This window comes from Mus pahari, chromosome 9, assembly GCF_900095145.1.
Source record: "Mus pahari chromosome 9, PAHARI_EIJ_v1.1, whole genome shotgun sequence".
In the NCBI taxonomy this organism is placed as follows: domain Eukaryota; kingdom Metazoa; phylum Chordata; class Mammalia; order Rodentia; family Muridae; genus Mus; species Mus pahari.
Window position 1 is genome coordinate 58,849,186 of NC_034598.1, and position 10,784 is coordinate 58,859,969.

The following is a 10,784-nucleotide window of genomic DNA, read 5'->3' on the forward strand; positions in this document are numbered from 1 at the left end:
GAGTTGAATTTTTAGGACCTCTGCTGGCTGCTTGCTCCGACCCAAAGATTTATTGTAAGTATACGGTAGCATCAAGTCTCATTACAGGTGGTTGTGAGCCACCATGGTTGCTGGGATTTGAACTGAGAATCTCTGGGAGAGCGGCCAGTGTTCTTAACCACTGAGCTATCCTAATAGCTACAAATTTAAATAGGCAATTCTGCTTAGGGATTTCTAAATATACTAGATTGCAGTGGATTTTCTCTTGAGATGAATTGTTTTCGATTTAATTTAAAATTAAGATACTTGTGTGGAGGAGATGGCTCGGTGCTTGCTGCAAGCCTTGTGTCCTGATTCCATCCCCAGAAACAGTGGATATGGTGGCACTCATCTGTAACCACAGCATGAGAGATGACAGGCCGACACACAGGAGAAACATCTGGAAGCTTGCTGGTCAACTGGCTTGCAGTATGCATCATGACAGAAACAAGAGGCTACCACGCGGTGGAAGCGGGGAGACTGTTAGGTGTGGTCTGTTGCTAAATACTGGCCTGGTTGCCCCCAGAGGCTGGGAAATTCTCAAACCCAGATGATGCTCTATAACCTTGTCCCCCAAGATATTCCTGATTGGTGAATAAAGATGCCTACAGCCTGTAGCTGGGTGGAAGAGAGACAGGAGGGGTGTTGGGGTCTGAGGCAGGAAGAAGAGAGAAGGTGGAGAGAAGACGGGGTAGGTGAGTCATGAAAACATGGCCATGAGGGATGGCCATTTAGAGTTGAGAGCTGCCCAGAGGGAACATGGCAAGTTCTGTCTCGGGGTTATTAATGGGGAAATAGATTTTAACAGCTTAGAGGGTAGATATCTGTCCAGCTCTAGGGCATTAAAGGCTTGTAAATATAAAAGTTGTGTGTCTTTTATCTGGGAGCTGAATGATAAAGGCGTAGTAGAAAATCCCCGACTCAGATTAAATATAACAGGAGACAGTTCCCTAAAGTTATCATCTTAGAATACACACAATACACATGCTAGTTAAATATAGATATTTACTTTTTTTTTTTTTTTTTTTTTTTTTTTTTTAAGAAACTAGCAAGTATTTCTGTTGAGGGGCTGCAAGATGGCTCAGTGCTTAAGAGTACCGGCTGCTCTTGATTCCCAGTACACATGTGGCTCATAACCCACAGCTCTGGCCAGGGAATCAACGGCCCTTCTGACCTCTGTGGACACCAGGCACACCAGTGGTACAGACGTACACGCAGACAAAACACCATATAGATACACAAAAATAAATGTGTACTTAGACCGACTTGTCCTTGACTACGAAGGACACAATAGCATGATTTTTATTGGGGAGGTGAGGCCCTGTCCGTGAGTGTCTCAGCTCCTTTTGGAAGCAAACTCGTTTACAACTATGCAGTCTGTTTCAGCACCTGGGAAACAATAAAACTTAGCACTTGGGACAAATGTCTTTTCGTCATGATTCCCTAAAATGTGTTTGGAAATCTAAGATCGTACTAGGCTAATGATTTAACAGCCCTGTGGCTAAGCATACCTGGGAAGCCATGATTTCTCAGACCCTTTACTACATTAACTGAAACCTTCCAAAGAATTTTTTTCCTGTAGTACTGGAGACTGAATCCAGGTCTTGAGCTAGGTCTCCTCAAGTGCTTCTTCTCAGACTCCTTCTGCTTAGAAGACACTCTTGTCTGTCATCTTGTCTGTGGAGCATAGCCACATAATTCAACTTAACTTGGACCATGCTGCAAATAGCATACACTGTCTTGGAGGGATCATCTGGATTTTGGGAATATTGTTGAAATATTCTTGCCTAAGACTTTAAATATCTCTCCTAGAGTATATTTATGGCCATCTTCTTTCTTTCTTTTTTTTTTTTTAAGAAAAGATGTGAATATATTGTAGCTCTCTTCAGACATACCAGAGAGGATTGGATCCCATTACAGATGGTTGTGAGCTACCATGTGGTTGCTGGGATTTGAACCCAGGACGTCTGGAAGAGGTCAATGCTCTTAATCCCTGAGCCATCTTTCTAGCCCCATATAGCAGTCTTTTCTAGTTTATAGATTTTTGTTATGTTTGCAAACAAAACAGTAATGGAAAGAGACAACATTCATTGTATGAATATTCTTTATTGATAATCAGATAATGTAAATAAAATAAGCTCAGAGGTAGTCATGGTCCCTCCCAAGCAAACGTTATAATCTTAGATAATCTGAGAATTTATCTATTTTTCTGTGTAGCCTTGGCTGTCTTGGAACTTACTGTGTAGACCAGACTGGTCTTGAACTCAGAGACCCATCTGCCTCTGCCTCTGGAATGCTGGGATTAAAGGCATGGGCCAGCGCTGTCCCCAATCAAGCTGAGCATCTTTAGTAGCTTTTGCTCCTGTGCTTTTAATGACAGGAATCACTTAAAAGGCTTGTTAAACAAAAACCAGTATAAAGTCTCACGCAAAGAGCTGTGGGTTGGCTTGTGAGCTAAAGTATGATTAATCGGCCCGTGAGATACAGTACAGCAGCATCTTATTAGTGATGCAAGTCTAGAACAAACTCGGTGTAGAATCTGCTGTAGGTACCAAGAACACGATGCTCTTCACCTAATCCAGCATCCGTCTCTCCCGTACCTGAGGTCACCAGGAAGCAGAATTGAGCTCACAAACCTCCACTAGATGCCCCCTCATAGAATGAGAGTGAAACTCCTGTTGCAGTAGGAAAGTAAGTGTGCTATACGGATTTGTACACCTTTCCTAGAAACAGATACGTCTCAACCCAGCTTCAGCTCATACATTGGAAAGCAGATCTGATGCTAACACCATTTTAATACAGGCAGAGTCTGAGAAAACCTGGGTTATTTGTGCTTGTTTGAAACAAGGCTTTTCTGCGTAGCCCTGGCCGTCCTGGAACTCTGTAGAAAAGACTGGCCTTGAACTCATGGAGATCCACCTGCTTCTGCCTCCTCAGTGCTAGGATTTTACCATCTCAATTCAAAAATGGGCACACATGTAAATGAGGCACTTTGTGGACGTGTTTTTTGGTAACCAGCATCTCCGTTTTCAGGTCACCTGTAGTAAGGTGTACTGCCTTCAAAAGAGTTAGTGACCTAAGTGTCCCTTCTGCTTTCTCTACCTGGCAAAGGACAACAGAATAATTTCCTGGTCATGTTTTGTCTTGGGGGTAGTTAATGGAGATTAGACCTAAGCCTTTGCATATGCTAAGCACACTGTCACTAGCTACCCCCCTCACCCTGTTTAAGTGATTTTACACTGGGTTTCAATATAGCTTTCTGCTTTAAGTAATGTTATCTGAATATGGACACAGCGGACCAGGCCTGTAGTAGCTACTCCAGTGTCTACGGCAGGCAGATCCAAAGTCAGTTTGGCTTACGATGAGTTCTAAGTCCAGCCTACACAACTTAGCGAGAGGCTGTGTCTGAACAAAAAGTAACAAAATAAAGACGTAGCCGTGGCTCAATGGCCGTGTGCAAAGCCCGGGACGGTCTCTGGTAAGACAGGGGCACTTGCAAGTTATTTCAGTCACAAGTTTCCTGTTAGGCCCATGAGCAACTCAGCGAACAGCTCATTTCCTTTCACGGAATCTTAGGGAAGAGGCAGTCAGAACTCCGAACACCCAGCTGATGGCAAACCAAGTTCGCTCTTACATATTTTATTGGTTTTGTTTTTCTAAGATGGGTCTCCCTTGTAGTTCAGGCTAGCCTTGAACTGTGTCGATCTTGCCTCAGCCTCCCAAGAGCTGGGATAATAGCTTACCACCACACCTGGCTTTGTCTTCGTCTTACATACTTCAAATGTAATATACCCAGATCCCTTTCTGAACTATGAATACATGCTTTCCGGGATATAAGTTAATGCTTATTTAAATAAAGTGATCAAGATACTGGTGCTATTTCCAAATTTAGAAGTGGTTAAAAAGCTATGCATACTATTGATATTAAAATATAGACTAGACTAGGTTTGGCACCAAGAAAGGGCACCAGGGTGCCCACGTATCTCTTTAGAGTCTCAAGTTTTCATCGCCTGTCAAACCCCGCATGTTCTCACTTCCTGTGGAAAATGCGTGGCACCCAGAAGCCCACACCTCGGAGTTACTGTTGATTTTCCTGTTTGATATTTATCCTTTTTTAAAAAATTTTATTTTAATTTATTTACTTTTGAGACATGGTCTGGCTGTGTTTACTAAGACATTCGCCCGCCTCTGCCTCCTGAGTGTTGGGATTAAAGGTGTGCGCCAGCTTTCTCTTCTCCTAATGTTTGAATACAGTTACTTTCACAGGGGACACTTCTACTTCGAACTATAAGAATTTGTTTTCTGGTCTAAAAGGCAGATGCTGTTTAACAGCTAGCAAATGCCTTTCCCTCCAGCCTCACAGCTCGCCCATCTGCACTGATCTTTGGATTTTGTTCTTTGACGCACACGTGAAGTGTGTGTGTGTATACTAGTAAGCTGAATGTTGCCAAACATAAAACGTATTTTCACAAAACTGCTCAAATCCTCAGAGTTCTGGAAAGGTCTGTAGCGGGTTGCCGAAACACTTCCCTATCCATGTATTTCCTGTTTTTTTGCTAGACTCTGAGAAAAATATTTCTCAAGTAGATCCTGGTCTTAGAGAGCTCATGGCATACTAGAGAAGGCCAGTACGGAGCAGTCCCACAGCACGATGCTGTAAAGTCACTAGTCAAAAGCAGCTTCTCTGAAGGATCGGCCTTCAACCCGACCACCTGGAACTCCATGGGCTTCCCCATGAGACGATGATTGGAATCCTTCCTTTTAAACATTTATTTATTTTATGTGTATGACTACACGGTCGCTGTCTTCACACACACCAGAAGGTGGCCTCGGATCCCATTACAGATGGTTGTGAGCCATCACCATGTGGTTGCTGGGAATTGACCTCAGGACCTCTGGAAGAGCAGTGAGTGCTCTTAACTCCCCCATGGAATGGAGTTTCACCTAGATGGAAACAAGGCGTGACACAACCAGAATGCCATCCAGACCTGGGATCGAGAGCACTGTGTTGTGTTTCGGGAGCGGGAGAGCTTTGGGCAGCCCAACTCCCCAGCTGCTGTGTGGAAGATGGACATGGCGAAGATACTCACGAGCAGCAGCTGGGTCAGCGGCGAGGGGCGTTAACTGGCCTGGAGAGGCTGTCAGGGATCAATACAGCAGCTTCCGGTGACTGGATTTGGGAATCGAACAGCCTTGCATGGCGTCTCAGCAGTCAACCGGATGAACCGAAGTTCATTGGCATCGAATTCAGGTGGGTGTGTCGGGTGAGCATCTGAGGCTCAGTCAAGAGACTGGGGGTTAGACAGGAAGGGCCACCTTCGTAGAACTGTGGAATCAGGTGCAGGGGAACAAGGGCAAAGGCACAGGTGACAGAGGCCACTGCATCTGTAGCCACGTCAGACATGTTTGCCAGTTTTCTCTCATTTGGCCTTAGACCATTGGCAAGCGTAAATCTCGTTATCTAGAAATTTCTTCCTTTGGGGAGAGAACCACTTATAGACAGTTATCAGCTCTCTACAAATAACACGAAAGGGCGTAACACAGCAAGTGATCGGAAAGTGTCCGTCCTTGTGGCTTCGATCCACGTGGCTCTCCGTAGACAAATTGTTTTTCTTGTAGGGATGTCTGCTTTGCTTCTGAACTTTCTTACAAGTGTTTGGGACTCCTTCGGGGTGGTGTTTACATGGGCAGTATGAGCTCGGCAGTGACCTCCATTTTATCCGACTGAGGATCGATTTGGTCGTTACGGGTTGCTCTAGGCCAGGTTTGAAAACATCCGGTTTTCTTCTTAAGGAAAACAGTGGAGTCTGTCCCATCGCAGTCCCACAGGAGGGAGAGTTGCCATAACCTGGAGTAGCCAATCCCTGATTCCAGGGGGTCGAGTTTCACATTTTGCTTTATTTCAAAAACATGTACAAAAGAGTCATGAAAAACACGCACAGACTCGGCTTTGTGGCAGCCGAGTGGCTTGGCATGAATTTGTACAGGGGAATCATCGGGCATGAAGGATTGGATGTGGAGATGGAATCTGGCTGCCATTGCAGTGGGAGGTGAAAATCCTTTTTAAGAGCACTGAAGGGCTGGGATTTCCCTGGAATAGTAAGCTTCGTGAGGTAGGAGTCGTGTCCAGGGACTGTAACCTGAGAAGAAACAGTTATTTGAGTGATTTCAGATGGGTGTGGGAGTCACGACAGATCTCCACCCCTAGGGCGCAGCCTTCAAGCGGTGCACACGTGGCTGTGGCTTGAGAGCAGTCCACGCCTCCGGGGCTAGCGCCCAGAAAGTTGCCAGTGTCTCTTGATGCAGATAGACCTTAGGTGCAAATGCTGAGGCTATGCTAGTGCCTGGCAAACACAGAAGTGGATGCTCACAGTCAGCTATTGGATGGAACACAGGGCCCCCAATGGAGGAGCTAGAGAAAGTACCCAAGGAGCTGAATGGGTCTGCAACCCTGTAGGTGCAACAACAATATGAACTAACCAGTACCCCCTGAGCTCGNGTCTCTAGCTGNATATGTAGCNGAAGATGGCCTAATNNGCCATCATTGGGAAGAGAGGCCCCTTGGTCTTGNAAACTTTATATGACCCAGCACAGGGGAAGGCCAGGGCCAAGTAGTGGGAGTGGGTGGGTAGGGGAGCAGGGGCAGGGGTGGGGTATAGGGAACTTTCGGGATAGCATTTGAAATATAAATAAAGAAAATAATAATAATAATAATAATGATAAAGAATTACAAAATGAAGTAAGAACAGAGAGGGGGCTGGGCAGTGGTGGCTCACTCCTTTAATCCCAGCACTTGGGAGGCAGAGGCAGGCAGATTTCTGAGTTCGAGGCCAGCCTGGTCTACAAGGTGAGTTCCAGGACAGCCAAGGCTACACAGAGAAGCCATGTCTCAAAAAACCAAAGAGGGGGGAAAGAACAGAGAGGGGTTCAGCATCTGGTGAAGGAAAAGACTAAATGGAGGAAGCCGCGACTGATTCTGCCACAGTCATTTTCAGTGTGCCGGGGGTAAAGTGACCCTTTGGACCAAGCCTAGAGTATCTTTATTGGACATCAAGAGTGTAAGTAGATTCTTTTTCCAACTTATCCTATTCTCCTTGCCACGGACCTAAAGTGTATAACTCTACTTCACTCCCCGCCCCTCCTTTTTAAAAACAAAACAAAAGAAAAGAAAACCCAAAACCTTGCACGGGAGCGGTTTTTTTTTTTTTTTTTTTTTTTTTTTTTTTTTTTTTTTTTTTTTTTTTTTGCCTGCAGTGTCTACCACTTGCATGCAGTGCTTACAGAGGCCAGAAGAGGGCAGCAGATTTCCTAGAACTGGAGTCGTGGTGGGTGGTCGGTTGTGAGCTGTCCTGTGGGTTCCAGAACTTCAACCCCTACCTTCAGAGCCCCTCTACCGCTTTCTTTTAAAACTTTCCATTGCTTTAAAAACTAGTTTTGTTCTTGTGAATCTCCAGGTAGGTTGCAATTGCTTTGTGTTTTGAGGCCCTCACTGGCCTAGAAGTCGCTATGTAGACCAGGTTGACCTCAAACTCACTGGATCCACCTGCCTCTGGGCAGTGCTGGCATTAAGGGCTTCCTTCTGAGCGCTTTATATAGTCTAGAAACTCATCTCTTAACGGAGAAGTCATTTGCAGATCTTTTCTCTCAGTTCTGAAGATCCAGGGACAATCTGCTCCTGGCCTCTTTGCCATGCTTCCTGGTTCGTTTTTCTTTGTCTAAATTTTTGTGCCTTTGGGGCTCTATCTTTAAAAAAGCCATCGCTTTACATAAATGCCTTGAAGTGTGTCCCTTGTTTTCAAGCACACACACACACACACACACACACACTTCATACCTAGGAGAAGCTGAAACCTTCTTCTGCATCTGCCGCTGTGGCTGGGAGGAGTGAATGGTAGGTAGGTCTGAAGCCACCTGGCAGCTCTGTTCCTGGAGCTAGGGGACCCGGCTGGCACCACCTGTCTAAGCTCCCGATTGACAGGTGTGCTGAGGCTGTGGACTGAGGAACTGGATCACTACAGTGCCAATGCTGTGGTTGGCAGGGACTTCTCTAGATCTCGTGGGGACAGACTGAGACAGCAGCTGGGCTTGTGGCATGGTAGCTACTGGACTGGGGGGGGGAGGGGTCTGTCTTCTCTTCAGTGAAATGTGCTCTGGACCAAGTTGGCTAGCAGCTCCTATGCCAAGTCGGTGATGGGTAGTGGCTATGGAAGGGCAAGGAAAATGACAAAGAAAAGCCACTTTCAGAGGAGCTCTCTGGATTGGATTTAAAGCTTGGGATTCCTCATTCATGGTCCCCTGTCACACTGGTGCTTGCTGGCACCTCCCCACCGTCCTCAGTTCACAGGCAGGCCTGGGTGCCAGGGCTGAAGTTGCTGGGCGCTTCCCTCTTTCCTCTGGGGTCATTTCCAGTCACACCTTTGTGCATCTTCCTAGTTCTCCCTCATTCGCTCCTACCATGTGGTGTCTGCTTAGCTGCTGTGACTTCTCTGGCAGGACTACATGTAAGGCACCTTGACTACGTTGGCTTCCTCCTGGTCTGGCTGATTAGGTTACCCGTGTGTGTTAGCTGGGGTGCAAGTGCCCGGCATGATTCAGTCTCTGGAATGTATGCTGGAAGGAGCAGACTGCCCCCAAAGCTGTCTACCGACTTCCGCAAGTGTGCTATAGCCCACAGACGCATACATAATTGAAAAACATGGTAGGTACTTGGTTAGGAAAACACATGACTTTCCTCCGGAGACAGGGTTGCTCTGTGTAGCCCTGGCTGTCCTAGAACTTGTTCTGTAGACCAGGCTGGCCTTGAACTCAGATCTATCTGCCTCCACCTCCTGAGTGTTGGGATCAAAGGCACACGCCACTGAGATGCCAAAGCTTTGAAATTCAGACTCCATTTTAGAGCACCTGACCTCAGTTTGAACTCAGGCAAACTAACAGGCTGGTACCTAGCCTCAGTTTCCAAGTTGCCCCCCAACAGAACCTGAGCCTAGCTCTAGTCTCTAGGCTAATCCCCAACAAGAGCAGAGCTTCCAGGTTACACCCTCAACAGGACCAGTGTCTCCAGGTGTCCCCAACAAACCTGCACCCCAGGTTACCAGCCCACCCCTTGCCTAACGACCACCAATGCTGAGGGGAGCAGAAGTGAAGTTTATGATAGACTCCAGCACCAGCCAATCATGTTAAAGGCTGCAGCAGCTCTCCAATGAGATGCTTGCACATGAACTCCCTGCTTGCTGCTTACTATAAAGCCTTGCCCCATAGACATTTGGGGCTCCCCCCCCCCACCAAAACTGTCCTGCGTGATGGTGGTGCGTTGGGCGGGGGGCGGGGCTGAGCTAGCTCAAATAGAATAAAGACCCTGCTGGGAGTTGCATCAGATTGGTTCCTCTGTGTGTTTTGGGGGATCACTAACATTTCCCTGGCGCAACACCACCACTGCGAGGCTATATGTGATTCTCCCCCCCCCCCATTGCTTTGTTTCTGTCTTCCACTCCTCTCCTATTGCAGGTCTGATGTTAACCTTGCCTTCCGCATGGCCGTCCTGACGGTTAGATCTCTCACTTAGCGTTGGCCACCCCAGGTGGGCACCGTACATTCTATAAAATACCAGGCCTTGCTCACTTACATTGATCACGTAGGACCCGGGCAGCAGCAGCAGATAGTATTCTCCAAGCTTGTTGGTCCTAAACGGGCAGATGTGCTTTCTGTCTTGGACTTCCACAATGACATTCGGTAATGGAGTTCCACTCTGATCAAACACTTGACCCTTTACACCTGCAAGGCAAAAAGAAAATGAAATATACAGGCCATATTTCGAGTCAGTGAGAGAGTTCTGGAAGCCTGAGGACCTAGGTTTGATCCTTAAGAGTCCACAGTGGAAGGAGCGAAGAGACTTCTTAAAAGGCTGTCCCCCGACCTCCCCATGTGTCCTGGCACAATAATAATACAATTTACAAGATTTAAAGTAAATAACATGTTTTATAGCACATGAAAGACATTTCCTTCATGGATTTAAGAAACACACCCTTAGTATTATCTGTCTTAACAGTGCTCATGAAAGGAGGGTCATTTTAATGCCTGTAGATCACAGTTGAGCTACAAGCCTGATTTATAGCTAAAATTGCTGGTTATAGGCTATTCAGTGTATAGCGTATTTTATCAAAATGGAAGCTCAGAAATGACAATAATCCATTCCTGTTACTTCCAGGTTGTTTATTTGAACATCAAACTACTGACACAGGATGATGATGAATTCCTTAGACACCTGAACAAAAATGATTAGCTTACAAGACAGTTGTCAATATATAAGGGTTTCAAAGGATTGTCTTCACACTAGACAAGCTAAGTGGGAAGCAAAATTATAATAACAGTGTTACGCGCCTCATTACTAGCAAAAGCAGCCAATGTTTATTGAGCAATTAATATGTTCCAGTCTGTATACTGAGGGCTGTGGGTGTGTGTTCTCAATGAATCCTTACATCAACCCTACAAGATGACAGTGTTATCAGAGTTTCATAGGGCGGAGGTGGCACTAAGGGGTAGAATTACTGTAGCATTTAAGCATGATATACATGGCCCTGGGTTCAGTCCCCAAGACTGCAAAACAAAATAAACGATTGCAAATGTGAAGAATAAGGCTTTGGGTGACTAAAATAACTTTCTTCTTCTGACTAAAATAACTTTCTTCTTCTTCTTCTTCTTCTTCTTCTTCTTCTTCTTCTTCTTCTTCTTCTTCTTCTTCTTCTTCTTCTTCTTCTTCTCCTCCTCCT

At 46.0% G+C, this 10,784-nt stretch overlaps 1 protein-coding gene across 1 annotated transcript in view; it reads right to left on the bottom strand.

The window, feature by feature from the left end:
* Positions 1-4,145: 4,145 nt before the first annotated feature.
* Cpm (carboxypeptidase M) overlaps positions 4,146-10,784 on the bottom strand; it is a 58,934-nt gene continuing 52,295 nt past the window's right edge. The window contains exons 8-9 of the mRNA XM_021205378.1: positions 9,641-9,789; positions 4,146-6,158 (exon numbers count right to left, since the gene is read on the bottom strand). Of these exons, the coding sequence (XP_021061037.1) occupies positions 5,916-6,158; positions 9,641-9,789 (392 nt within the window). The 3' untranslated portion in view covers positions 4,146-5,915. The remainder of the gene's footprint in view (positions 6,159-9,640; positions 9,790-10,784) is intronic.